We start from the raw sequence: 26,802 nt of genomic DNA, 5'->3' as shown, positions 1-26,802 counted from the left end.
ATGTTTAAGCTTTGAAGGAACTGCCAGACTATTATCCCAAGGGGCTAAACCACTATGAGTCCTTTGATAGATGGGGAGACTAAGGCCCAGAGAAAGCTATACACAACCCTGAGTTAGTGCAAGAGAGCAGGAGCCAAGCATGTAAATGGCCACAGTCCCACCCCACTCTCACCCTGCTGCGCCCCACCCACTTTACCCTCTACATTCCTTGCCCACCAACAGCAAATCCCTTCGCACCAGTCCCTCCCAAAGGCTCCCTGCTGCCACGTCAGGATCAGGTTCACCTCTGAGGGATGACTTACAAGTTGCCATCTGGCCCTGATGCTGCCTCATCTCATGTTTTTTTAAGCAACTCTACTGAAATCTAGTTCACATACCAGACCAGTCTCCCATTCAAAATGTCTAACCCAACATTCGTCACATTTTTAAAAAAAGATTTTATTTATTGATTTGACAGAGAGAGATACGGTGAGAGAGGGAACACAAGCAGGGAGCAGGCAGAAGGAGAAGCAGGCTTCCTACTGAGCAGGGAGCCCAATGTGGGGCTCTATCCCAGGACCCTGGGATCATGACCTGAGACGAAGGCAGATGCTTAAAGACTGAGCCACCCAGGAGCCCCTTGCTCATCACATCTTTTTGTTCTCTACCCTCAGGGCCATGTAGACCTTGTTCTGGTTTTGTGAAAATACCATCATCTTTGATTTTGGGCCCTTGCACACAGTCCTCTCTGCCTGGGATAATCTTTCCTTATATATTTCCTTGGTTCTGTATATCTGTCCTTGTGATCCTTCATATCTTGAGATGATACTCCTGCTGGGAAGCCTTCTGTGACCACCCAGGCTGGTCAGATGACCTGCAGGACATTCCCACAGCCTCTCCCGGGTCACCCTGTCGTGGCATGTGACACAGCAGTCTGAGGTCTTAAGGTCTGGGATTGCAGTATCTGGCAGATGGACAGTAAAGGAGTGAATAGAAAGATCTGAAAATATCTAAAACGACACCAAACATATTGTAGAAATGCAGTAAATGTTTGCAGACTTTATTGCCTACTAGGACAGGGGCAATACCTCCCTTTGGTAACATTCCAGTTTGGGTGATTAATGGGTAAAAATTATTGTTTTCTTGACTGGTACCCCTGCCACTTTGTTCTGGCAGCAAAAGCTGGGTTTGCCTCAAAGGAACTGCCTCCATCCCACCTTTGGTCCTTACAGTTTAAGCGGGGCTAACCACTTCATAGAATTTGCATGTGACCTAAATCAGGCCTATTACCTGACTTACTGGAAAGTTTCAGAAAGGTGTGTTTTCTTTTCACTAGCCAGTGTCTCCTTGGGAAGACAGACTGCCTGAGAATAGGAGAGTTCAGGGGCGCCTGGGTGGCTCAGTTCAGGCAGCCGACTCTTGATTCTGACTCAGGTCATGATTTTGGGGTCCTAGGATTGAGCCTTGCATTGGGCTCTGTGCTAAGCAGGGAGGCTACTGTCTGCCTCTCCTTTGTCCCTCCCCCTGCTCACTCATGCTCTCTCTCTAAAATGGATCTTAAGGGGGGAAAAAAGGAATTGAGAAAGCAACTGAGTCCTGATGACATCATTGAGGACCTGGACCCAGCTAAACTTGAAGCCAACTGACCATTTTGGTTATTCAGTTGTTTACATTCCTCTTAAAAATACTGCTTAAGCCAGGTTCAGTTTCTGTCATTTGCAACTGCGATATTTCTTACAGTTTGTAATCTTCCATGTCGCTCACTTATACATCTGCCTGTCTTATTTGGTCCTTTCAACCAAATAAAAGAATGACATAGGACGTCTGGGTGGCTCAGTGGGTTAAGTCTCTGCCTTCGGCTCAGGTCATGATCTCAGGATCCTGGGATCGAGTCCCGCATTAGGCTCTGTGTTTGGCAGGGAGCCTGCTTCCTCTCTCTCTCTCTGCCTGCCTCTCTGCCTACTTATGATCTCTCTCTGTCAAATAAATAAAAAATAAAAAATAAATTCAAAGAACCACATAGACTTTGCCCCAAGTGCAAGTTTACCTACTCTTCTCAAATCTAAGTCTTCATTATTTTTCAGAGATGTGTCGTACATCTGACTGTCAATATTTAGACTTCCATGCATGGTACCTTCCATACCATGAACAGTCTTAAAGACGCCTGGCCCAAGTTGAACTCCAGGAAACACACACTGTAAGTGCTGTATGCTGAACTTGTGCACTGATTCTGGGAAGAGCCTGATAAAACAAACTTGGATTTTCCCTTTGATTGGCTGCTGCCAAGGACATGTGCATTTACCATCAACATCATGGCTGAGAAAAAGCTCATGTTTTATCCACCCAACTTTACTACAGGGAAAAAGACAAACTTTGTGTGAGTGAAGAGGCAAAATGAAATGCTCTGAGACACCTCATGGGAAGGAGGGTGACGTCACTCAATCACCAATTACTGCTTGTATGCCCATCCAACCAATATTTTTTGGCATATACCATACCACTCCCCACTTAAGTCAGGGTCCAGCAAATTGTGGACATTTTAATCTGTGGGTCTTCGCTAGTTCTGTCTGTCTGCTTGGAATGCCCTTCTACACTGCATAACTCTTCGGTGACCCAGGTCAAAGGTTAGCTCCCCTGTGAAACCTTGCTTCTTTAATATTTTGTTTAAGCAGCTATTTTAAATATCTTTTTTTAAATTTTTATTTATTTTTTATACAGAATCTCACAGCAAGAAAGGGAACACAAGCAGAGGTAATGGGAGAGGGAGAAACAGGCCTCCTGCAGAGCAGGGAGCCTGATGCGGGGCTTGATCCCAGGATCCTGGGATCATGACCTGAGCTGAAGGGAGACTCCTAACACCTGAGCCACCCAGGTGTCCCTAAATTTTTAAAGGTCAGGCTTTCTTAGCGTGAGTCTGTAGGTCACTATGACTAGGCTTTGGAGTTCTATCGACACCCCTGTGTTACATGGAAACTTTTGTGTCTATTCCCATGTGCAGTACTCTGGAGGGAAAGGTCAGAGCTTCCACTGGAGTCCCAATGAGGCTCCGTGATCCAAAAAAGGGTTCAGAACCACCAATTTCTAATGACATCTAGGGATGTCATAATTTTTTATGTCTCTCTAATGAGTTCCTTGAGGGCAAGGGTCACTTTTTTTTTTTTTTTTTAAGATTTTATTTATGAGAGAGAAAGAGAGCGTGCACACGTGAACCGGGGGAGGGGCAGAGAGGGAGGGAGAAGCAGACTTCCCAATGAGCAGGGAGCCTGACACAGGACTTCATCCAAGGACCCTGGGACCATGACCTGAGCCCAAGGCAGACGCTTAACCAACTGAGCCTCTTGGGCACCCCACATCTTTTTCATCTTTGACTCTTGAGCACTGATCCATAAGACACTTATAACTGTGGCACAAGGCTGTTAGTGACCCACAGAGGCAACATTTTATAGGCAGAGAAAACAGGATGTTTTAATTGGTAGAGTCAAGAGTTGTTTGTTCTTGATTACAGTGTTCAACATGCAAATTACATTCACCTTTTGGTACAGAAATGGTACCCTGACACTTCCCTGGGACAATCAATCCAGACAGAATGATTCCTGGGCCAACCTTAACTACATGTCTGCCAGCAATCGCACTTTCTCCCTTCTTACAGCAATATGCTAACTCTCTTATCCAGAAAAATTGGGAAATGAGGTCCTTCATTCAACAGAGAAGCCATATTTGGTACAGCACTATTGATGTCAATGGATTTGATACATCCTGAACTCCAGCTCAAGACCTCAGATTATGTAACCTATCTCTGATGATCCCAAAGGCACTTGAGAATCCGGCAGTGTCTCAGTGTTGCCGATTTTCACCGGACAGTGTTAAGAGATAGAAGGCTGGCTAAGTCTGTCCTAGCCCTGGGTATTCACTCTGAAAAGAGCTGATTTGAATCAGATTTTGACCCATTTGCTCTTTATGTCACTCTGTAGGCTCAAAATGAACAACACAGGGAGCTTTCACTTTGCTCATCCGTAACTGCTAAATTTTCAGTAAGGAAAATGTATTATTTGTTAAAGAAAGTTGTACAAATACTAACAAAAAATTAAAGGTGAAACACAAAGTATTTGGATCCCAAGAAAACAGGTGTTCACTGTGGTTAGAAGTCAGGCTGACTGCACTTAATAATTAGGTATAATTGACAATGCTTTTTCCAAAGACTGAATTTTTGCTAAGTTTTATATATTATAACTAGCTTGAGTATTCCCCCTTTCTTTGACTTTCATTATCAGAGTCACGAGAAGGAAAATGTAAAACGTTTTAAAAATAGCTGCTTCTGGGTAAGTCATCTAGCACACACTCCCCAGATCTTCTCTAGTTTCAGACATACAAGGGAACCTGGCTCAGATAAGAACAATTCTTGCTGAACACCTGCCAGCTCATGCATCCTTCTTTTTATTCTGAGAGGGTCCAGCTCAAATCAAAGTTATAAAGTTAACCACTGCTCTGAGTTCTGACACAGCAAATCCCTGTGTGGTCTTCAAAAAATCGAGGTCTGTAATTCCTTCTTAAACATGCCTTCAAAGTGGAGGTCTTTGGCCATGAGCTCCTCTTCGACATCATCTAGTGCCCACTGGTGATCCGTCAGCTCCAAAGCTTCCCACTCTGTCTGCAAAGGAAGAGAACACCAGGGAAGGGAGAGGAGGGCTGTTACTAAGAGCAGTGCTGTTGTGGGAGCACTGATTCTAGCCAGCAGCTGGATTAAGCTATTTATATGTATAAACTCATTTCATCCTATGAGGTAGGTACTGCCACCTGCCCTGTACACCCCCACGCTTGATCTGCAGGCAAAGAGATCAAGGTTAAAAAAGGTAAAATAATCTGTCTGAGGTCACTAGAGCTAGTAACCAATTACATTTCTCAAACAGTCTATAAATGCTGACTACTTTTGCCTTTAATTTTCAGGTTTAAAAAAATGCTTTAGGAAATATAATATGCAATACAAATGTTAGCTCATGGCTTTTTTAAAAAAAAGATTTTTATTTAAATTCTAGTTAACATACAGTACAATACTGGTTTTAGGAGACGTCAGTGATTCATCACTTACATACTACCCAGTGCTCACCAAGACACATGTCCCCCTTAATACCATCACCCATCTAGCCCATTTCCTCACTCACCTCCCTCCATCAACCCTGTTTGTTTTCTATCATTAAGAGTCTCTCATGGTTTGCATACCTCTCTCTCTTACCCCACATATGTTCATCTCTTTTGTTTCTTAAATTCTACATGAGTGCAATCATATGGTATCTTTCTCTGACCGATTTCATGTAGCATGATACATTCTAGCTCCACCCACATTGTGGCAAATGGCAAGATTTCATTATTTGATGGCTGAGTAATATTCCAGTGTGTGGTACACACACATCTTCTTTATCTGTTCATCTTTTTTTTTTTTTTAAGATTTTATTTATTTATTTGAGACAGAGAGAGAACAGGAGCAGGGGGAGGGGGGCAGAGGAAGAGGAAGAGCAAGAATCAGACTCCTCATTGAGCAAGGAGCCTGTGTGGGGCTTAATTCCAGGACCCTGGGATCATGACCTGAGCCAAAGGCAGACACTTAACCAACTGAGCCACCCAGGTGCCCCTCCATTTTTTAAAAAATACAACTGACATGCCATAAACTTCACCCTTGGAATATGTACAATGTAGTGGTTTTTAGTATGGGTTCACAAAGAATTGCAACCATCACCACTACCTAATTTCAGAACACTTTCATCACTACAAAAAGAAACTCTATTTCAAATAGCAGATGCCCCCCATTAAACCCCTTTCCCAACCTCTGGCAACTGCTACTTTACTTTTTGTATCTTTGCATTCATCTATTCTGGATATAATATGTGGCTTTTTCTTACTGGTTTCTTTCACTTATGATGCTTTCAAGGTTCCTCCCTGTTGTAGCATGTATTGGTACATCATTCCTTTTTGCTAAATATTCCAATGAACATTTTTATTGTCCATACACTGTATGTATATTCCAAAAGGCTTCATTTTGCTCATCCATTAATAAAATGGACATTTGGATTGTTTCTACTCTTGGACTATTATGAATAGTGCTCTGAACTTTCTTTCTTTCTTTCTTTTTCTTTCTTTTTTTTTTTTTAAGATTTATTTATTTGACACAGAGAGAGAGCCTGCATAAGCAGGAGGAGTGGCAGGCAGAGGGAGAGGGAGAAGCAGGCTCCCAGTGGAGTGGGGAGCCCGATGTGGGGTTTGATCTCAGGTGGGATCATGACCTGAGCCAAAGGCAGACGCTTAACCAACTGAGCCACCCAGGTGCCCCTCTGAACATACTTGTGTAAGTTTTTGTGTGGACATAGGTTTCCAATTCCCTTGGCTATTTACCTAAGTGCAGATTGGTGGTCATATGGTAATTACATCTAACTTTTTCAGGATAGGCTAAAAACTGCTTTCCTAAGTGGCTGCACCATGACCAGCAATAGGATAATTCCAATTTCTTCACATCCTTGTTTACAACTGTTAGTGTCCATCTTTTTTATTATAGTCATTGAGTGAGTCACTGTGGTTTTGATTTGCATTTCTCCCATGGCTAACAATGCTGAGCATGCTTTCATGAACTTACTGGGTATTTGTATATCTTCTGTGGAGAAATGTTTACTCAAAACTTTTGCCCACTTTTAACTGGAATGTCTTACTATGGCTGAGTTCTGAGAATTCTTTATTCTGAATACTAGACCCTTATTTAAGATAATTAAATAATAAACCTTATTTAAGATCAATTGACTTTCAACACAGGTGCCTAGACAGTTCACTGGGGAAAAGAATAGTCTTACCACTGACTGCGTACAGAGTTTCTTCTTCAAGGGATGAAAAATTTTGGAAATACATAGTCTTGATGGTTGCACAGCATTGTGAATGTAATTAATGCCATTGAATTGTATATTTACAAAGGTTAAAAGTGGCAAATTTTATGTTGCCTATTTTACCACAATAAAAAAAAAGAAGAGGGGCACCTGGTTGGCTCAGAGGGTTAAAGCCTCTGCCTTCAGCTCAGATCATGATCGCAGGGTCCTGGGATCGAGCCCTGCATCGGGCTCTCTGCTCAGCGGGGAGCCTGCTTCCCTTCCTCTCTCTCTGCCTACTTGTGATCTCTGTCTGTCAAATAAATAAATAAATAAATAAATAATAAAAAAAAGACACTTTAAATGGTTTAACAGGTAAAACTATAAAACCCTTAGAAGAAAACATAGGTGTAAAATGTTTGACACTGGATAATTTATTTAAATTAAGATACAGTTTGCAAACATGTTCTCTAATACTGTCTTTTCATTTTCTTGATGGTGTCCTTTGAAGTATGAAAGTTTTTTTTTTTAAGATTTTATTTATTTGACACAGAGAGAGAGAGAGACAGAGAGACAGGGAATACAAGCAAGGAAAGTGGGAGAGGGAGTAGGCCTCCTGCTGAGCAGGGAGCCTGACGTGGGGCTCAATCCCAGGACCCAGGATTATGACCTGAGCATAGGGGTTGTTAGGCAGATGCCTAACAACTGAGCCACTCAGGCACCCCAAAAGTTTTCATTTTTACAAAGTTCCATTTATCTGTTTTTCCTTTTGTTGCTTGTACATTTTTTAAAAGATTTTATTAATTTATAAATAAATAAAAATAAATAAATAAATGAATAAATAAATTTTTAAATGTATGGGTTTATTCTGACCTCCTCAATTCTATTGCATTGATCTGTAGATCTGTCCTTATGCCAGTACCACACAGTCTTGATCACTGTAGCTCTGAAGTAGGTTTTATTTTATTTTATTTTATTTTATTTTTTAAAGATTTTATTTATTTATTTGACAGAGAGAAATCACAAGTAGATGGAGAGGCAGGCAGAGAGAGAGAGGGAAGCAGGCTCTCTGTTGAGCAGAGAGCCCGATGCGGGACTCGATCCCAGGACTCTGAGATCATGACCTGAGCTGAAGGCAGCGGCTTAACCCACTGAGCCACCCAGGCGCCCCTGAAGTAGGTTTTAAATCGGAAGTGTGAGTCTTCCAACTTTATTCATATTAAACTCTAATTGGGCTATTCTGGGTCTCTCGCATTTCCATATGATATTCAGGATCAGCCTGTCAATTTCTGTAAGAAAGGTATGTGGAATTTTGAAAGGGACTGTATTGAATCTGTACAGAATTTTGGGAGTATTGCCATCTTGACAATATTAAGTCTTTTAATCGATGAACATGGATGTCTTTCCATTCATTCAGGTCTTACCTTAATTTCTTTCAGCAATGCTTTATAATTTCCTTGTAAAAGTCTCATCTTTCTTTTGTTAAATTTATTTCCAAGTATTTTACTCTTTTTGATACTTTTTTTTTAAGATTTTATTTATTTATTTGAGAGACAGAGATCACAAGTGGGCAGAGAGGCAGACAGAGAGAGAGGAGGGAGCAGGCTCCCTGCTGAGCAGAGAGCCAGATGTGGGGTTCGATCCCAGGACCCTGGGATCATGACCTGAGCCAAAGGCAGAGGCTTTAACCCACTGAGCCACCCAGGGGCCCCTTGATACTACTTTAAATGGAATTTTTTTCTTAATTTCATTTTCAGATTCTTTATTGCCAGTGTATAGAAATACAACTGATTTTGCATCTTTACCATTCATCATCTAAAAGATGTTCTAAAAAAAGTCCTTGCTGGACTTGTTTCCTTGTGGGTTACTTACAATATTCTGTATATAAGACCATGTCATTTGCAAACAGAGATCATTTCCTTCTTCCTTTCTAATGTAAATGCCTTTTATTTCTTCTTGCCTAATGGCCCCGGCTAATCATCCAGCACAAGGTTCAACAGAAGTGGCAAGGGTGGACATTCTTGTCTTGTTCCTAATCTTAGGGGGAAAGCTGTTAGTGTTCCACCACTGAGTATGATGTTAGCTGTAGGTTTATCATAGAGGCTTTCAAACAAGGTGAGCAAATTCCCTTCTGTTTCTAGGTTTTATCATGAAAAATTAGTGAGGTTTTGCTGTACAAAAATTATGCTGGATTTTACATAGTGCAGGATCATTTCATGAAAAGCCTTTAAGTATTGATATTTTTAAAAAATGAAATTTATATCTGATGTCCACAGGGTCCTAAATAGTTCAGAGTATTCTAAATGTTTACTTGGTGTCTCTGAATGGACTCTATTTACAGCTTCATTTACAGTGTGGCTTAAATTTGAGTGAGCATTTAAAAGCTAGTAAAAGTACCAAGAATCTCCAATTTATTTACAGCTGACTCTGTCTCAGGAATAGGAAAGAAATATGTAAACACAAATTCATTTGTGTTCAATTTAAATGATGGAACCAACCAAATGACACTCCCTTCAGGGAACCCAATGTTAAAGTAACTGTCCACTAATGTCTTTCAGAGCATTAGCAAAGCTATGGAAGGTGTGAGCATACCTTGAAAGCTTTGTTGGTGTCTGCAGGCATGGCCATGGCTGCTCCCGTCATCTGCTCCTGCATCATCCGTGACTGGTCCGCGGCTGCAGTGTAAGGCACACGGATGTGAGTGCCAGGGCTCAGCAAGCACCCAGCGCCTTCTCAGAAGAACGGTCCTCACACAACACTGACAGGTGCTCAGGAGGGATGAGAGCCCCGTAGGACAGATTCACTGACTGGCCATCCCACACACTGACTATGTGACCTAGGGAAAGTCACTTTACATCACCTGAAAAATGGGCCTGATAATAATAACAGAAAGTAACTGAAGGAAGTGCTAAACTTGATTTTTATGTGTAAACAATCACTACAGCCACCGGTTATGGAGCAACTATTTTATGCCAGGCACTTTTCTGCCTCATTCACTCCTTACAACAAACTCTGAATTTAATTATTAAGGTCTCTATTTTACAAATGAGCATACAATGAAAGTGGTTAAGTCACTTGCCCAAGGTCCCAACCATTAAATGAGAGAGCCAGGATTGGTCCTGGCAAGAACTCTAGTCAATGAACTGACTGGTCAAACCAGGCCTTCTTTCAGCTTCAGTTTACAGGCTTACACTACTGGTACTGGATTCCTCACATGAGGCTTTCATACCTTGGGGAACTAAATATTGTCCCCGTGATTTCCAGGGAGAATTCAGATCTACAGTTGATCCTGGAATTTTATTTTTTTCTTTAAGATTTTAAGTAATCTCCACACCTAGCATGGGGCTTGAACTTACAACCCTGAGATCAAGGGTTGCATGCTCCATCAACGGAACCAGTCATATGCTCTAACCCTGGAATCTGTAAGAGTCTAGCAGAATACCTCAGAAATTTATGAAGTTTAAGGAGTGAAGCATTGTATTTGACTATGCTAACAAATAGAACAGACTGCATGAGTTTTCTGGCCTTTGCATGGATGACTGTCTATCAAAGTATTTGCTTATTAAACCCAATATGCTTCTTACCATTATCTTGGCCCAGAATCAGAGAGTAAATGCTCCGAAGCCCAAAGACATTGAGGAAGTACCAGGATGCAGAACTCACCCTAGGAAAGCAAAAGTGAAACAACACAGGTAGTTATTTTAGAATTTACAGAATTCATAATTTTCTATCACCCAAAGAGTATATAAAAGAATCACTTGGGGTAAGGTTAAAAATTGTCATAATCCACCCATGGCATTTTGAGTGGAGTTTCAATGAGAAAAATCAAAAATCTATTCCAGTGAAGAATGCAAATCAGACATTCTGTTCTTTAAGGGACATTGGTTTTAGCTTTTGGTTTGTGCTTTTATAAAGGAAAGAAAGTTCTTACCAGGATGCATCTAATGTGAGTAGTTCAATTCCCTGTTGCAGCATTGGCTTAAAACGGAGAGTCAGTGGAAATGGGACCTTGGCTACAGAAAAGAGAGAGAAAGTTCACAATCTTTTCTTGCTGTTTTTAGAACAGTTTAAGCATGAATGCACGTAATCCTTCCATGAGGTGGAAACTCTGTACCATACACAGTTTGAAATGATTTCTACCAGGAAATTTGTTTCAATTTCTGAAAAAAATAAGGCAAATATCATTCTATTTATAGTTCCTTCAACACAGCTTCTCTATTGCTTAAGAAGCAGGGACTCTGGGGATGCCTGGGTGGCTCAGTTAGTTAAGCCCCTGCCTTCAGTTCAGGTCATGATCCCAGGGTCCTGGGACTAAGTCCCACATCGGGCTCCTTGCTCAGCAAGGAGCCTGCTTCTCTCTCTGCCTCTGCCTGCCACTCTGCCTGCTTGTGCTTTCTTTCTCTCTGACAAATAAATAAATGAAATCTTAAAAAAAAAAAAAGAAGCAGGGACTCTGAGTTGTGACCTAAAACCCAAAATAGAATATATACACATAGAGAACTACATTCCTGAGAAATGAAATTGATTTAAAACAAATTATAAGTAGATAAACGACTCACTTCAATACTTAGGACATGAAGTCAAAATAGAAACATGCTTCCCTTCATCCTACTTAACAAGAATTAATTTTGGATACAAATGAGCAAGCCATTCACTTAAGTTCCTATTGGTAAAAAACATCCACATCATGAACTAATGATGAGTTTGGGATAAGAGCCATAAAGTCACAGCATATGAAATTTTTTTTCAAAGAATGTGATTAGTTTCCAGGGCACCTGGGTGGCTCAGTCAGTTAAGCATCTGCCTTTGGTCAGGTCAAGATCTCAGGGTCCTGGAACTGAGCCCCATGTTGGTCTTCCTGCTCAGTGGTGAGTCTGCTTCTCTTTCTCCCTCTCCCTCTGACCTTCCCCCTGCTCATGCTTGCTTTCTCATGCTCTCTCTCCCTCAAATAAATACAAACTTAAAAAAAAAAAAAAGAATATGGCTAATTTCCAATAGAGAATATGGGACTCATTATATTAGTGTCTAAGCAGCGCTTGGATTTCTCTGAACAGGGACATGGGAAAGGAACATCGCTAAATGAACCTGAAGTCTTCTGAGTCTGTAACTTACTTGTGACAAAGCCTGAGAACGTCATGTTGATCCATCCACCAATAAGAATCATAGGGAGCACATTTGTTACATTGCCTTTCATCATGTCTGTGAGCATAGTGGGATCTATGACAAAAACAAGAGACGACAGCATTTTACCACTGTTGGCAGGGACTTCTCCCTGATTTTCTGTAAATTTTTAATTTATATGATAATTAAACTAATACAAGTTCACTGTAAAAAATTCAAATGACATGGAAACATAGGATTAGACAGCTTCTCTGAGCCCACTCTCTGAATACTTTTAATTCTTTGTTGCATATTCTTCTATCTTTATACATACATATATAAATTTACACACACAAGTATGTATTTACATGCATTTATATATACAAGTTTCCATATGTATACAATAAACAGACATTACACTTACTAATCTGCTTCTTAATTTTAAAAAAGTAAATATATTGTAGATGGTATTTTCACATTGGTTTAATATCCCTCTCTCACTATTTTCAGTGTGTGCATAAGAGTCTACTACGTGGACACACTTACTACTTATGGATGGACCTATAGATTGTTTCTATTTTTTTTTTTTTTTTTTGCCAATAAACATTGCTGCCAACAACTACCTAGTATATAATCTGCATGTGATGTGTTTCTGTAAGAGAAATTCTTAGAAGAATTCTTAGAATTTCTAGGTCAATGGGTTTGAACATTTAAAATGAACATGGGGCACCTGGGTGGCTCAGTGGTTTAAGCCTCAGCCTTCAGTTCAGGTCATGATCTCAGGGTCCTGGGATAGAGCCCCGTATCTCGCTCTCTACTCAACGGGGAGCCTGCTTCCTCCCTCTCTCTGCCTACTTGTGATTCTCTCTCTGTCAAATAAATGAATATAATATTTTAAAAATAAATAAATAAAATGAACAAATACCATCAGATTGTCCTTCAACAATAGCAGGAGGGCCTAACTTCCTATGACTTTGACAGTAGTAGCTTTGTGAAGCTTTCAATCTTCATCAGTTTAATGGTCTAAAAAGGACATCTTGGGGGTGCCTGGGTCTAATATCCAGGCATCCAACTCTAGATTTTGGCTCAGATCATAATCAGGTCGTGTATTTGTGCCCTACAGGCTTTGTGCTCTGCAGGAAGTCAGCTTGAGATTCTCTCTCTCTGGCTCCCTCTGCTTCTACCCCCCAACCCCCACTGGGTACAGACACATCTCTCTCAAATAAATAATAAATCTTTAGAAAAACTAAAAAGGACATCTTGTTCTAATTTGCATTTTGTGGATTTAGTGACGTCAAGTATCTCTTCATACATAAATTGGTCTTTTGTTTCTTGTGGGCTTTCTAAAAGACTTACTAAAATCAATTGTAGTACCTTCTGTCTGGGTTTCTTACTTAGAGAAATGGGTATTAAATGAGAGGACAGTCAACACAGAAGAATAGATTATTTTGTTTTACTTTAAAAATGCTATGTTTTTTCACATGATTAGGGTCAGCAGAAGTAAGAAATCCGTTACAGCAAAAATTGTATGGTGGGCCAAGCAATCATGACTGACAAAGAAATGGCTGGGCTGGGAAGTGGTTAAGAGCTCCTCCTCTTTCAGACAGAAGCTGGGTGGCCATCTGTCAATAAGGGGATCCAGACACTGGCTGGGAGATGGGACTAGGATGCTTTACCAACTGTGCTCTGCAGAGCCCTGGGTCCTGAGGAACAGCAAGGGAAGAGACTCAGGGATAATGGCTCTAGTTTTCTCATTCCCCAGCCAGCGGCTCTTTTTTTTTTTTTAATCCACTTTATACATTAGCATTCCCAGGTGATTTATTTAGAAAAAAAAAAAAAAGAGAGAGAGAGAGAGAGCTCCACTTGTGTAGATCCCTGTATTAGATGATCTCTAAGCCCCTTAGATTTCTATCCCATACAATTTAACATTTAAATAAATCACATTCTCTTCCTGCCCTCCCCCAACTCATGTTAAGAATCTTAAAGAGGACAGAAGGGAGTAAACATACCAGTCATAGGAGAAGGAGGCACTACCTTCCTTTTAGTTTTTTTGAAAAATCCATCCTCTGGGTTGTTGAAGTAATATTTTCGTGTCAAGAAAGACTAGTAGAAAAGAGAGCTTTTTAAGTCTTAAAACTGTGACATAGGAAACTGCCAAATTATTCCCCAGAGGTTTAGTCAGAAGGCCCTTGGAATAGGCTGTTACACTCAGAGCTGGCCGCCTACTTGGCAGCCAACCTGACACTTTAGCTGAGTCACATTTAAAAACAATTTCCTAAGAAGGGCGAGGTCACAATGACAGCAGACACCACTAGGCCACAGCTTAATTACAGATTTGCCAAACTTCAGCTTTCCCCAAAGAGTCCCCTTATTAAACATTCAGACATCTACTGCCCTCAATAGCGAATCATGGAACTTTAAAAAAAAAGAGAAATGAGTACCTGTTTGGGAATGTATTTTCCATTTTCCCTGAGGACTCTGCTCCGAATTAGGACCTGACTGAAAAATACAACCAAGATAATGAGATTTTTAAAAGCGAAATACTAGAAGAAAATGAAGAATAAGAGTAGAAGACCTATTTAAACACAAGAGAGAGCCTATTTGGCAACAGTCCTGTGGGGACACTTTTCAAAATACAAGTGTCCTTAAAACCAATATAATATATTTAACCCAACAATCAGGTTTTCAAAAAAGTATTTTTCAGAAGTCACTGTGTTTATGAACAAAAGATTTCCGAGGAAGGCACATTTGGAACATCACACTCAGCTTTTTCTTATTGTATAAGAAGCTAAGAAGGAATTTTCTCTGAGTGAAAAGAGTTAAGCACTGGATACTCCTCAGGAGATCTGGGGGCAGGAGGAGGGAGGGTGAGGACAAAAGAAAACTTTTAAAACCCCACAGAGAAATGAGTACAGGATTTGACAGGATTGATCCCCAATAGACAACAAATAGAAATTCCAGCAGGATTCAGACCGTTAGTAAACTCTCAATAAACATTTACTGAATTAATAAATTATTTGGTGATATCTGACTATAACTGATTATTAAACAGTGTGTGATACAAGTGGGTGGTGCAAAGACACAGATGCCAAACAGGACAGAGATCAAAATACTAATGTTTGCTAGGTTTTCAAAAGTTGTTTTAATGGGGGAAAACCCTCTTAAGTTAATGGAAATCCTTCTTGGAAAGTGAAAAAAAAAAAAAAAAAAAAAAAAGGACAGACAGACAGAAATAAACAACATGCAAATTGTGCTTGGTTTTGTCTCTACTCCTCAGTATAAACCACCTGCTCTAATCAGGGTCTCCTTGTCACCTTTCGCACATTCTAGACTCTCCATGTGCTGGGAATGCTCTAGTACCCCACTTCTTCACGAGTTCTACCCCATCATATCATAATACCTTCTTCAAGCCCCACCCTCTCTAAGAAACTCTGCCTGGTGCTCTCATGGAATTCTCTCTGGTCTTCCTCCTCTTGACCTCGTTGTACTGTACAGTTGACTGCTCTCAACACAGACTTAGAGGTGACTTGTAATATGTTCTGTCCCCGGGAGCTAGTCTAAAGCTACTCCAGGTGTGGCCTGTGTACCAGTGCTGGCCTGTGATGAGGCTAAGTGTAGACATTCAAAGTAAGGGTTTAGGACCATTTATAATAATTTGGTATTTCCACAATATCCAAATAAATATGTACTAAAATAGTTTACAAAAGCATCGGTCTATGATAGATTGGAAATAAAAAAAAAACAAAACAAAAAACAGGTCCTTCATCACTGATGGTTTAGGCAGCATTGGGTCTAGAGTAACGGATAAAAACTTAAACTCTATAGAGTTGAACAGATGGGTTCAAATCCTGGCTCTGCCACTTAGCTATGTGATCGTGGGTAAGTCATTTAAATTTCCCATGCCTCCTTTCATATTATGCACAATAGCAGATTTATTCTCATTGGGCAAATACTTCTTGAACTTCTGAATGCCATGTACTATTAGGTGACATGAACAACAGTGATCAAAAAGCAAGTATCTCAGGGTGCTTGGGTGGCTCAGTCAGTTAAGCAGCCGACTCCTGATTTCGGCTTAGGTCATGATCTCAGGATCCTGGGATCAGGTCCTTTGTTGTGCTCCGCATTTGAGGGCAGTCTGCTTGAGGAGTCTCTCTCTCCTTCTCCCTCTCTTCCTCCCCCCGCTCTCTCTCTCAAATAAATAATTTTTTTTTAAGATTTTATTTATTTATTTGACACAGAGAGAGAGAGAGACAGTGTAAGAGGGAACAGAAGCAGGGGGTATGGGAGAGAAAAAGCAGGCTTTCCGCTGAGCGGGGATCCTGATAAGGGGCTCAATCCCAGGACCCTGGGATCATGATCTGAGCCAAAGGCAGACGACTAACAACTGAGCCACCCAGGCGCCCTTTAAATAAATAAATTTTACCAAAAAGGAGCGGGGACAAATATCTTATGAAAGTTAATGTCTAGTGGGAGATAAAGACATTGATTAAATAACCATAGGAATAAATGTTAAATTCACCTGTTATGTCCTAGGAAGGAGAGATGGATGGTATGGTGGGAGTATATAATATGGGGATTTGACCAAGTCTAGGAAGTTAAGGTCTGGAAAAAAGCTTTGATGATGATGCATGACTGCGTTGGAATCTTAGGACAACTAGAGATTACCTTGGCAAAGTGCTGGAGGGAACAGCATGGGCAAAAGCCCTGCAGCAGGCATAAAGACTATGTCTCTGAGGACCTGAGAAAAGGCCACATGGCTAGAAGAAAGAGAACTACAGAAAACATAGTGAAAATGAGACTTGAGAGACGTGCAAGAGACATACTATATAAGGCCACATGCATTCCAGTATATTTTTTAAAATTGTGGTAAAAAATATGTAACATAAAACTTACCACTGTAATCCTATTTAAACACACAATTCAGTAGTATATATACATATACAGACACAATGAAATATTAGCCACCAGAAAGGAGATCCTGCCATCTGCAACAACATGGTGGAAACTTGAGGGCATTATGCTAAATAAAATTAGCCCAGAGAAAGACAAACACTGTATGATCTCATTTATATTTGGGAATCTTAAAAAAATATCAAACTCATAGAAACAGAAATTAAAATGGTGGTTACTGGGGGATGAAGGAGATGGGGAGATGCCGGCCAAAAGGCAGTTATAAGATGAATAAATTCTGGGGGTTTAACATATAATTTAGTGACTATAGTCAATAAAACTGTGTAATGTACTTGAAATTTACTGAAAGAGTAGACCTTAAGCATTCTTTAACACTGATTTTTTTTTTTAAAGGTAAGTATGAGGTGATGTATATGTTAATTAACTGGACTGTGATAATCAATTCAGAAAAGTATATGTATGTCAAATCATCACATTGTATATTTCATTTAGTTACAAAATGTATTGAAATGTGACACATGCTACAACATGGATGAACCCTGAAAACATTATGCTAAGTAATTTAAGACAGGCACAGAGGGACAAATATTATATGATTCCACTTACATTAAGGTACCTAGAGTAGTCAAATTCATAGAAACAAAAAGTAGAATGCTGGTTGCAGGAACTGGGTGGAAAAGAGATGGGGAGTTATTACTTAATATGCTCAGAGTTTGTTTGGGATGATGAAAATACTGCAGAAATGGATGATGGGGATGTTTGCACAACAGTGAGAATGTACTTAATGCCACTGACTTGTACACTTAAAAATAGTTAAAAAAAAAAAAAAAAAAAGAGTCCCGTGCCTGGCTGGCTTCATTGGTGGAACGTGTGACTCTTGACCTCAGGGTTGTGAGTTCGAACCCCATGTTGGGTGTGGAGAGTACTAAAAAAAAAAAAAAAAAGCAAAAGGGAAATACTGAGGGTTTTTTAAAAGATTTTTAAAATTTTTTAATACTGAGGATTTAAGCTGAGCTCTTCATATATATAATTTCATTTAATGATTACCACTGCATGTGGCATATATGATTTTTCTTTTGCATGTTTTGTCACTTGGACTGAAACTCCCTGAGGGTAGGGTCTTGGCCTTGTCATATCTTGTATCCTATAGCATATGGTACAGAGCAGGGCACATGGTAGATCATCATAAAAATTTGGTCACTATAGATAATTCAGGCCTTCTTCAGGCACTGTAATCAACAGAAATTCCCCTACATCTCCTGTATTTTCACTGCTGAGGAATTTTGTAGAACTGGGGTTGAGAACTATGACCTTGAGGCATTTCAACCCTAAATCAAGGCAAGCTTAAATTATCCTATATTTTTTTTCAGATAAATAACAATATTCTTAATAATTAACTGACACACCTCTTTTTTCCCTACATGTCTTGCTTGAGTGCTTTGATCTCTATATGATAAAAATTTCGTATCACTTTTTCCCCTGACATCTACCATAGTTAATCAAGTTTTTTAAATTAATTATTTTTAATTAACATATATTATTTGTTTCAGGGGTACAGGTCTGTGATTCATCAGTCTTACACAATTAACAGCACTCACCATAGCATATACCCTCCCCAATGTCCTGTATATTCTAAACACTCAGTTTCTCTGAGGTCTGCGAATACTATAAGAAATTTTTAATTTTGCATTTCTGTTTCTGTTACTCTTGAAAAATAAGTCCTTATGCTGCTGATAAAGACAAAGCTCTTCTGCACTGATAATTTGCAATTGAAAGACATTTTCTTAATACTTTTTTTTTTAAATTTAGGTAGGCTCCATGTTCACCCTAAGATCAAGACCTAAGCTGAGATCAAGAGTCAGACACTTAACCAACCCAGTCACCCATGCACCCTGAAAGCTTTAGTTTTTAAAGCTGGTATTTCTCAAATTGGAGTTTAATCATATATTAAAGACCTGAGTTTGTTTTTTTCCTTTCCTAAGAGTCAGTATATTCTTTGAGCTTGAGTACCATTTTTTCCAGACATTCTATCCCCAACTGTGATTTACTATATTTTGTTCATTTTTCTTTCAGTTTTGGTTTAATATATTTTAAAATTTATTAAGTTTAGAGGCACCGAAAGCTTAATAACTTATGAAACCAAAGGTTCCTTTTTTATTTAGGCTAATGGAAACTTATACTATATTTAGAGGAAATGTTTTACAACCAGAAAACATATTTTGCCTTGGTTTTGGCAGGTTGAAAACCACACGCTCAGCATTCTATCCAAGTTGACAGGATGACCTGGTGGGGTACTGTCACACCATGTAGAAACTGGCATGATCCAGACATCTCACATAAAGGAACAATAATGATCAGAGAGGATTGAGTTTTCTCCAAGGCAGTCGTTCTCCATGGAGACTGCCCCCTAGGGGGATTTCTGGAAATCTGTGGAACTTTTTTGATTGTCAAAATGATGGGGTAAAGAAATTAACTGTCATTTGTTAGGGGTAAGAGATGCTAAGTATTCCTCAGTGCTGGAGACAGTTGTGCAATTCAAAGAACCATCTCATGTTTCATACTACCTTTGAATATCTCACTGAATTGCTTTGAATTATGAGCCTCAAACCTAATTCCATCTTTTTCTCCACACAGAAGGAAGAAGTGTTTTTTGGTTTTTTTTGGAAGTGATTTTTATATATATTCAACTTCCAGGTATGCAACCACCAAGTATGTATAAGGAAAACTGCACTTTGTTTTGTTCAGGACTTTATCAAGAGTAGTTCCTCATTTAGTAAAATCAATCCAAAACAGCACTGCCTTCTGTGATATCTAAATTGTGAATACTGTATCAGCCTACAGTTGAACCTGTCCCAAAGAAGGTGATTTTATAGTGAGGTACATGCTTTGACTTGTGCATTACACTTTTGAGGACCATTGTGAACAAGTACTTATGAAATAGAAATTAAATTATTTTTCTTTTATTTCTCCTTTGTCACAACTAGGGCATTACATTGTCGTTTTTATTGAAGTATAGTTGACACACAATGTCACATTAGTTTCAGGTATACAAAATAGTGATCTGACAACTCTTTACATTATGGTGTGCTCATATATGTAGCTACCATATGCCACCATACAACACTACTACAATCTCATTGACTATGCTATACCTTTCATCCACATGATTCATTCTGTAACTGGAAGCCTGTACCTCCCACTCCCCTTCACGCATTTACCCATCCCTCTATTTCTCTCCCCTCTGGCAACCATGAATTTGTTCTCTGTATTTATGGGTCTGTTTCTGCTTTTGTTTGTTTGTTTTTTTAGATTCCACATATAAGTGAAATCATATGGTAATTGCCTTTCTCTGTCTTATTATTTCATTTAGCATATAGTAGCTTCTAGGCCCCTATGTTGTTGCAAACATCATGTTGTTTGTTTGTTTAAGTATTATTTTTATTTATAGAGTGCAGGAAGTGTGAATTTCATCTTGGGTTAGAAAAAGGAGCTTTGGGGACGCCTGGGTGGCTCCGTTGGTTAAGTGTCTGCCTTTGGCTTAGGTCACAATGCCAGGACCCTGGGACAGAGTCCTATATCAGGCTCATTGCTCAGTGGGGAGTCTGCTTCTCCCTCTGCCTGCCACTCCCCCTGCTTGTGTTTGCTCTCTTTCTCTGACAAATAAATAAATAAAATCCACCCCCCAAAAAAAGGAGCTATGGGTGTGATATCATTCAAAACATCACTCTGAAATCACATAGTCAACGAAGAGCAGAAAACTGTGGCAGAGAATCTATGACAACAGTAATTGTGGTCAAGAGAATTTAACTTGAATTTAATTTAACTGATCTGAGTTTAAGTACAGGCACAGTATTTGTAAAATTTTGGCTATTTGGGGTAGGCTACTTAATTTCTCTGGCTTTCTTTTCTTCAACTATAAAAATGGGTTCAGGATTATCTAACTTGGTGTGATTGTGAGGATAAGATGAGAACAATTTATTGGTGTTAATAAATGCTAAACATTTGAGCTCTCTTCACATTGCATCTTTTTATAGCCTTCCTTTCTGTGGAGAACTGACTTCAGGTTATCTCAGGAGGTTGGTTCTCAACAGTTCTGAAACTGATGCTACTGAAAACTAATTGAAGTGGCCTCTATGGTGTAGTGGAAAGAACTCCTGAATTAGGAACCAGAAAATCTGGCCTCAAGTCCAGAATGTCATCATGTGTGACCATGAAACCTCTTAAGCATCAGTTTCTACGAAATGGGACAGCAACATCTATCTCATAAGAGTTGCTTTGAATTTTAAATAAGTTAATGAATGTAAGTGCTTAGCTTAGTGCCTGGCATAGAGTAAGTGCTTAATAAATATCGGTTTATTATTATTATTCTCAGCCTAACTGGGAAGCATAACCGAGAGATAAAGCAGTGCTTCCTAAACTTCAGTCATTCTCATTCCATGGTTATGACTTTTGTTTTATTCACTAGCACTTGTACTATTAAAAACTTAGTATTTTTAAAAAGATTTTATTTATTTGTCAGAAGAGAGCACAAGAAATGGGAGTATCAGGCAGAGGAAGAAGCAGGCTCCCCGCTGAGCAAGGAGCACAATGCTTAACTCACTCTCACTCGATCCCAGCACCGGGATCATGACCTGAGCCAAAGGCAGACACTTAACCGACTTAGCCATCCAGGTGTCCCAAAAGCTTAGTATTTTTTACATATCAACTTTTTCTACTTATGTAAGTTTTAACATAAATCTTTAAGTTGCCAGCCAATGGAAAACCAGTATTAGTTGCCACACTTAACATAAACACAGTAAAAACAAAATTAATTAAATCTTGGTAAGATACTGTTGCTTGTTGACAGTTCTGAGCCCGAGGCTTGCTATTTCTTAAAATGGGTTAAGTAAGTGATAGCGAAGTGGTTAAAGACACAGCAACATTTCCCTAAGATGATCTCTGAAAATAATCACAATGATCGGAATTTTTAAAAGATTTTAATATGGTGGGGGCACAAATCTAGATAACTAAAATCATCTCAAGTTACCTCTCTCCACAGATAAATACTGTAATGAAGCACTTGAGAAAGAAGTTGCCTCAAATCCTGAAGGAGAAATGATAATTACAATCCCCCACATCTCTATGGCAATTCCACATTTGCACACCACTTGGTTACTTAGTATCTCAGCTGACCACCACAGTAGTTTGGTAAAAGGAATAGTGTAAACACACCCACCTTATACATAGTTCATAGATAAGAGGGTTGGCGATTGGCCTAACAATTAAGAGCAACAATATTTTTGAGCACTTAATGGGTCCCAAGTCCTGTGCCAAAGGCTTTGTAGGCTTCATTTAGAATTTAATCCCCAAGCCTGCTCTATGAGGCATCTCCTGTATCCTCATTTTACAAATGACTAAAGTGAAACACAGAGGTAACACAGGCAAGGTGACCCAGCCTTTGGGGCGCGATGTCAACCCGAGCAAACTGACAAAACCCCTGTACTTTCTTCCCCAAGGTCACAGGGGAGTGAGGCCGTCGGAGAGGGAAGGCGCTGACCTGTCGGAGACTTGTTCCTGGGTGAGCTTCTTGTCGCTCTGCAATAGGATGGACACGTAGTGGCGGATCATGCCCACAAAGAAGGTGATGATAACGATGGGTAGGACCACCCAAAGGCGGATGTTGGAGTCGAGGAGCAGCTCCGGCCCCGCCATCTTCACAGAGAGCCGGCTCCCACCCGGTGTAACTGAGTTTCTCTCCCCGCGGGGCGCGAAGGCCCCTCTTTGATTTCGCCTGTGGGCCTTGTCACGCCTCTCAGCCTTCCGGGCCCCGAGCCCTACTCCCGCTTTGGCCCTCGCAGACTGCTCCCAGCCCTGCCGCCTGGCCGCCCACTTCCGGCGCGGAAGTTTAGCGTCAGGGCGAGGCGCGCCTCCGTGGCGTCAGCGTGGCGTCTCGCCGGGCGGCAAAGTCAAAAACAAGGGGCGGCGACGGGTTCTTGGCGGGTGAGTGGAGCAGCGGTCGCGGTCTCTCGAGGCCCAGCGTCATTGTGGCCTGCTCGCTGGGCCCCGGCGGAGCTCGGCTTTTCCTTCTGGGGCTCGGCGCCCCGAACCTCGGCCTTCTCCTCTGCTCGGTCGTGGGATAATCCCCCCCAGGTACCTCCCTCCGCGTTAAAATGACGATGGCTTTTACCCCCCAACTCCTTTCCGAACGGCCTGGTCCAGACAGTCGGCCCCACCCACCAGGCTTTCAGGCTTCTTTGGAAAGGAGCCGTGTTGTGGGCTTGTGCCCTGAAGTCAGACGACCCTAACTAAATTTTTGTCCGAAAAATGGCTGATAATGGTTATAAGTATTTAACGAGGCAGTGGATAAAGAAAACCCTTAGCATAGTGCGTGGTACATAGTAAATGTTAACTATTGTTGGAAGCCATCACTATAATCAAAAGTATATTTGGTAGGTAGTGCAGATTCTGGAATCAGACTGCCTGACTTAGAAACCCAACTCCACCACTGAATGAGAATAATAAGGATACCTACCTCAAAAAAGGCTTGTAAGTAATTATGAAGCACTTAAAATCGCTCTTGTTAGTTATTAGTATTTACCTGCCTGCCAGCCGTTCTCATTTAGGGAATATGCTCAGAAATCTTATGCCAGGTGCTGTGCTGGGCACTAGGGATACAGAGATAAGTGAGACTGAGTTCCTGTTCTCAGTGAGCCCCACAGTCTGGTGTGATGTGGTAGGGGATCCTAGATACACTCTATGGAACAGGGAGGCTGGAGTAGAAAGCTCCTTTGGGGATAGGAGGAACATTTTTCAAGGAATATGACATTTGACTGTGTCTTTAAGGATGAGTGGTAGTTTCCAGGCAGATAAGAGCATTTCAGGTGAAAACACCTTATGCAAAAGCACTGAGACCAAGAATGTTTTGGTTTACAAGATAGAGTAAGAGGCCCTTAGTGTTCAGGTTTAGGACATCCCTTACCTCTGCAGTTTCATTTCTAACTCTACAGGCTCCTTACTGGTTCTGTGTTGAATATTTTTCTGCCCAGACTACTCTTCTCATACATCTTCTATGGGCTAATTCCTGTTTTGGCCTTCAGGTCCCTGCTTTAATAACTTTTTCTCACAGAAATTATCCCTGAGAAATTGTCCCTGCTTTTCTTAATCTCCCCTACCCCCAACTAGATTAAATTTCATTGTGAGCCCTCATAGCACCCTGTGCTTCTCTCTTATAGCACTTACATAACTGTACCTAAATAACTACCTCAAGACTACTCATTACTAGGGGCACCTGAGTGGCTCAGTTTGTTAAGCGGCTGCCTTCATCTCAGGTCATGATTCCAGGGTCCTGAGATCGAGCCCTGCATCAGGCTCCCTGCTCTGCAGAGAGCCTGCTTCTCTCTCTCTCCTTCTGCCTGTCGCTCTGCTTACTTGTGCTCTCTCCCTCTCTATCACTCTGTCAAATAAATAAATAAAATCTTAAAAAAAAAAAAGACTACTCATTACTGTGTAAACTCCCTGAGGGCAGTGATCATATCTAGTTCATACTTGTAACCCTAGCACCTAGCGCAGTCTCTAGCATTCAATATTGGATTAATGAGTTAAAGGAGCGGTAGATTGGGGCCAGATTATGAAAGATCTGGGATATCAGAAAGAGAACTGGATCTCATCCTTCAGCAAGAGGAAGGTAGCCTTGCTAAAGAGGCAACTAGGTAATCAAGTTTAGAAAGGAAGGGAGTATTGACCAGATACAGGAGTTGAAATTCTTTCAATACCTGGAGTTAGACAACTTTAGTGTAAAAACTAGAACTACTTTGGTTTTGGGTAAGGTAGTTTTCTTTGAGCTATAGCTTTAACTTCTCAAAACTTATCTAGCTTCTAGAGGGTAACTTCTATTCTCTGATTTTGCTCTAGAAAGTAATTTAATTGCAGAAGACTTCCAGTCAAAATGGTTTCCAAGAGAAGGCTGTCAAAATCAGAAGATAAAGAGAGCCTGATAGAAGATGTCTCCAGTAAGTATCTAGTCATTTGTTGTTTTATTTCCAGTAGCAAATGTGTGAGGCACTTAAAGAGAGATAAAGTTCCTCCTTTTAAGTCCTGGGAGTCATCAAGTCTTAATGGTTAGAGCACACAGAATCTACTATCAGGGGATTTGGGATTGAGTTTCTGCTTCTAAGTCCATGTATGACTTTGGGCATGGCCACAGTCTTAGTCTCCACATCCATAAGAGAAATTAGTATTATAGAAAACAGTATTATAGAGCTTATCCACTTACATCATCTAGGTGCTGAGACAGAAGGTACAACATAGTCATCTGTCCTTTAAAAAAGGTTTATGGTCCTCTTTCCTCCCTTAAAAAGAATTATAGTATGGGGGTGCCTGGTTCAGTCAGTGGAGCTTGTGACTCTTGATCTCAGGGTTATGAATTCGAGGTTCATGTTGCATGTAGAGATTGCTTAAAACTGAAATTCTTAAAAAAAAAATTACAATCCAGATAAAACTGTGATAGGGATGTATAAAAGAAAGGCATTATATCAGACAACCATGCCAGGGGTGAAGAAACAGTATGGACTGTCCATTTGAGACTGTGGTTGACAGAGGCCCTTACTTAGTTCTGATGGAAAGAGGTTGATAGGTTTTTTTCCCATTTATTATATTCATCTACTCTGTTAAGGGAGTTCTAACTTGTTACATCATTAAGGGAGAAGAGGAAATAATCCTACTTAATTTCAAGTACTGTTTGTTTTTGTTTGTTTATTATGTTTTATTACTTCTCTTGCATTGAAAGCCTTGGGATAAAACCAACCTGGGCTTTGTTCTCAAAGGCTTGATGCCAGAGAACCTGCCTGATTCTTTTTACTCCTGCATCAAGATCATTTGTTCCCACACTTTGGTGTACATCAAGATTATTACCTGGAAAGCTCTTTAAAAATTCAAATGCCTGGTCCTCATCCTCAAGATTTTAATTGAGTAATTATGGGATGTGATCTAAGAATGTGCTTTTATTTTATTTTATTTTTTAAAGATTTTATTTATTTGAGAGAGAGAGAGAACACAAGACTGGGTGGGGAGGAGCAGAGGGAGAGAGAAGCAACTCCCCACTGAGCAGGGAGCCCAAGGGAGAAGCAGGCTCTGCACTGAGCAATGAGCCTGATTTGGAGTTCAATTCCAGGACCCTGAAATCATGACCTGAGCCAAAGGCAGACACTTAACCAACTGAGCCACTTAGGGGCCCCTAAGAATGTCCTTTTAATAAGCATCTCAGTGATTTGATTGCATTGGTTTGTAGACAACAGCTTGAGGCACACTAACTGTTTTAGAATTTGGGTGGAAAACATTTCCATGGTTATTTTTGTTAGAAGTGGCATGTTTTGAATTCTTCAAATAAAAATGCAATAGAGAGGGCCTGGTGGCTCAGTTGTTAAGTGTCTGCCTTCTGCTCAGGTCATGATCCCGGGGTCCTAGGATTGAGCCCCGCACTGGGCTCTTTGCTTGGCAAGAAGCCTGCTTCTCCCTCTCCCAATCCCCCTGCTTGTGTTCCCTCTCTTGCTATGACTCTCTCTGTCAAATAAATAAATAAAATCTTTTTAAAAAATGCAATAGGCAGAAATAATTGTTTGTTGATTTGTTTGTTTGTAAGCCACTGTTGCTGACCATTGTTAGAGATAAAATTTTGCTACAGCATCAATTCCAATACAGTTCTTCAAGAACCCATCAATTTCCCTCTTAGGGTTATTGTAGGGTTTACAGTTTTAATCTTTACTATTTGTCACATTCTTGAAAATTTTGTCTGTTTTCAGAAGCCAGGAAGCAGCCACTTTCCAAGAAGACAAAGAAATTTCATGTTCACAATGAAGTTGAAGAAAATGACAGTATTTTTTTAAAGCTTCTTAAAACATCAGGAGTTATTCTTAAAACAGGAGAGAGTCAGAATCAACTAAGTAATATTTTAATTTAAATCTTTTCTCTGGGTTTAGTGCAGGGCTCAGAACTG

The 26,802-nt window shown here is 40.3% G+C and overlaps 2 protein-coding genes across 13 annotated transcripts in view; one reads left to right on the top strand and one right to left on the bottom strand.

Annotated features, from left to right (window-relative positions):
* Positions 1–3,417: 3,417 nt before the first annotated feature.
* On the bottom strand, positions 3,418–22,745 carry EMC3 (ER membrane protein complex subunit 3). Its single transcript, XM_082682816.1, has 8 exons — positions 22,369–22,745; positions 14,363–14,420; positions 13,931–14,024; positions 11,934–12,038; positions 10,753–10,834; positions 10,406–10,485; positions 9,414–9,496; positions 3,418–4,627 (listed from the first exon to the last, which is right to left on the bottom strand). Exons 1-8 carry the CDS (start codon positions 22,521–22,523, stop codon positions 4,499–4,501), a joined length of 786 nt encoding a protein of 261 aa, XP_082538942.1. The 5' UTR covers positions 22,524–22,745; the 3' UTR covers positions 3,418–4,498.
* The window catches only part of FANCD2 (FA complementation group D2), a 45,092-nt gene continuing 41,034 nt past the window's right edge, over positions 22,745–26,802 (top strand). For 2 of the 12 annotated variants that reach the window (XM_082682555.1, XM_082682558.1), the window contains exons 1-3: positions 23,269–23,357; positions 24,723–24,820; positions 26,609–26,749. In XM_082682555.1, coding sequence (XP_082538681.1) covers positions 24,757–24,820; positions 26,609–26,749 — 205 coding nt within the window. In that variant the 5' untranslated portion in view covers positions 23,269–23,357; positions 24,723–24,756. Of the gene's footprint in view, positions 22,962–23,268; positions 23,358–24,722; positions 24,821–26,608; positions 26,750–26,802 lie in introns of those variants that run through there. The other 10 variants (XM_082682557.1, XM_082682554.1, XM_082682556.1 and 7 more) reach the window with 10 other exon arrangements.

This window comes from Mustela nivalis, assembly GCF_964662115.1.
Source record: "Mustela nivalis genome assembly, chromosome: 1".
NCBI lineage: Eukaryota > Metazoa > Chordata > Mammalia > Carnivora > Mustelidae > Mustela > Mustela nivalis.
This window is presented reverse-complemented; position numbering and strand designations above follow the sequence as displayed.

Bases quoted from the DNA above. Each gene is read 5' to 3' on its own strand.
- EMC3 (XM_082682816.1), bottom strand. From the start codon at position 22,523: ATGGCGGGGCCGGAGCTGCTCCTCGACTCCAACATCCGCCTTTGGGTG. The intron at 10,835-11,933 runs GTAAGTTACAGA...TCTTTTCTGTAG, and splicing joins GTTCTCAGGCTTTGTCACAA to CCAAGGTCCCATTTCCACTG. The intron at 9,497-10,405 runs GTAAGAAGCATA...CTTACACTGCAG, and splicing joins GATTCTGGGCCAAGATAATG to CCGCGGACCAGTCACGGATG.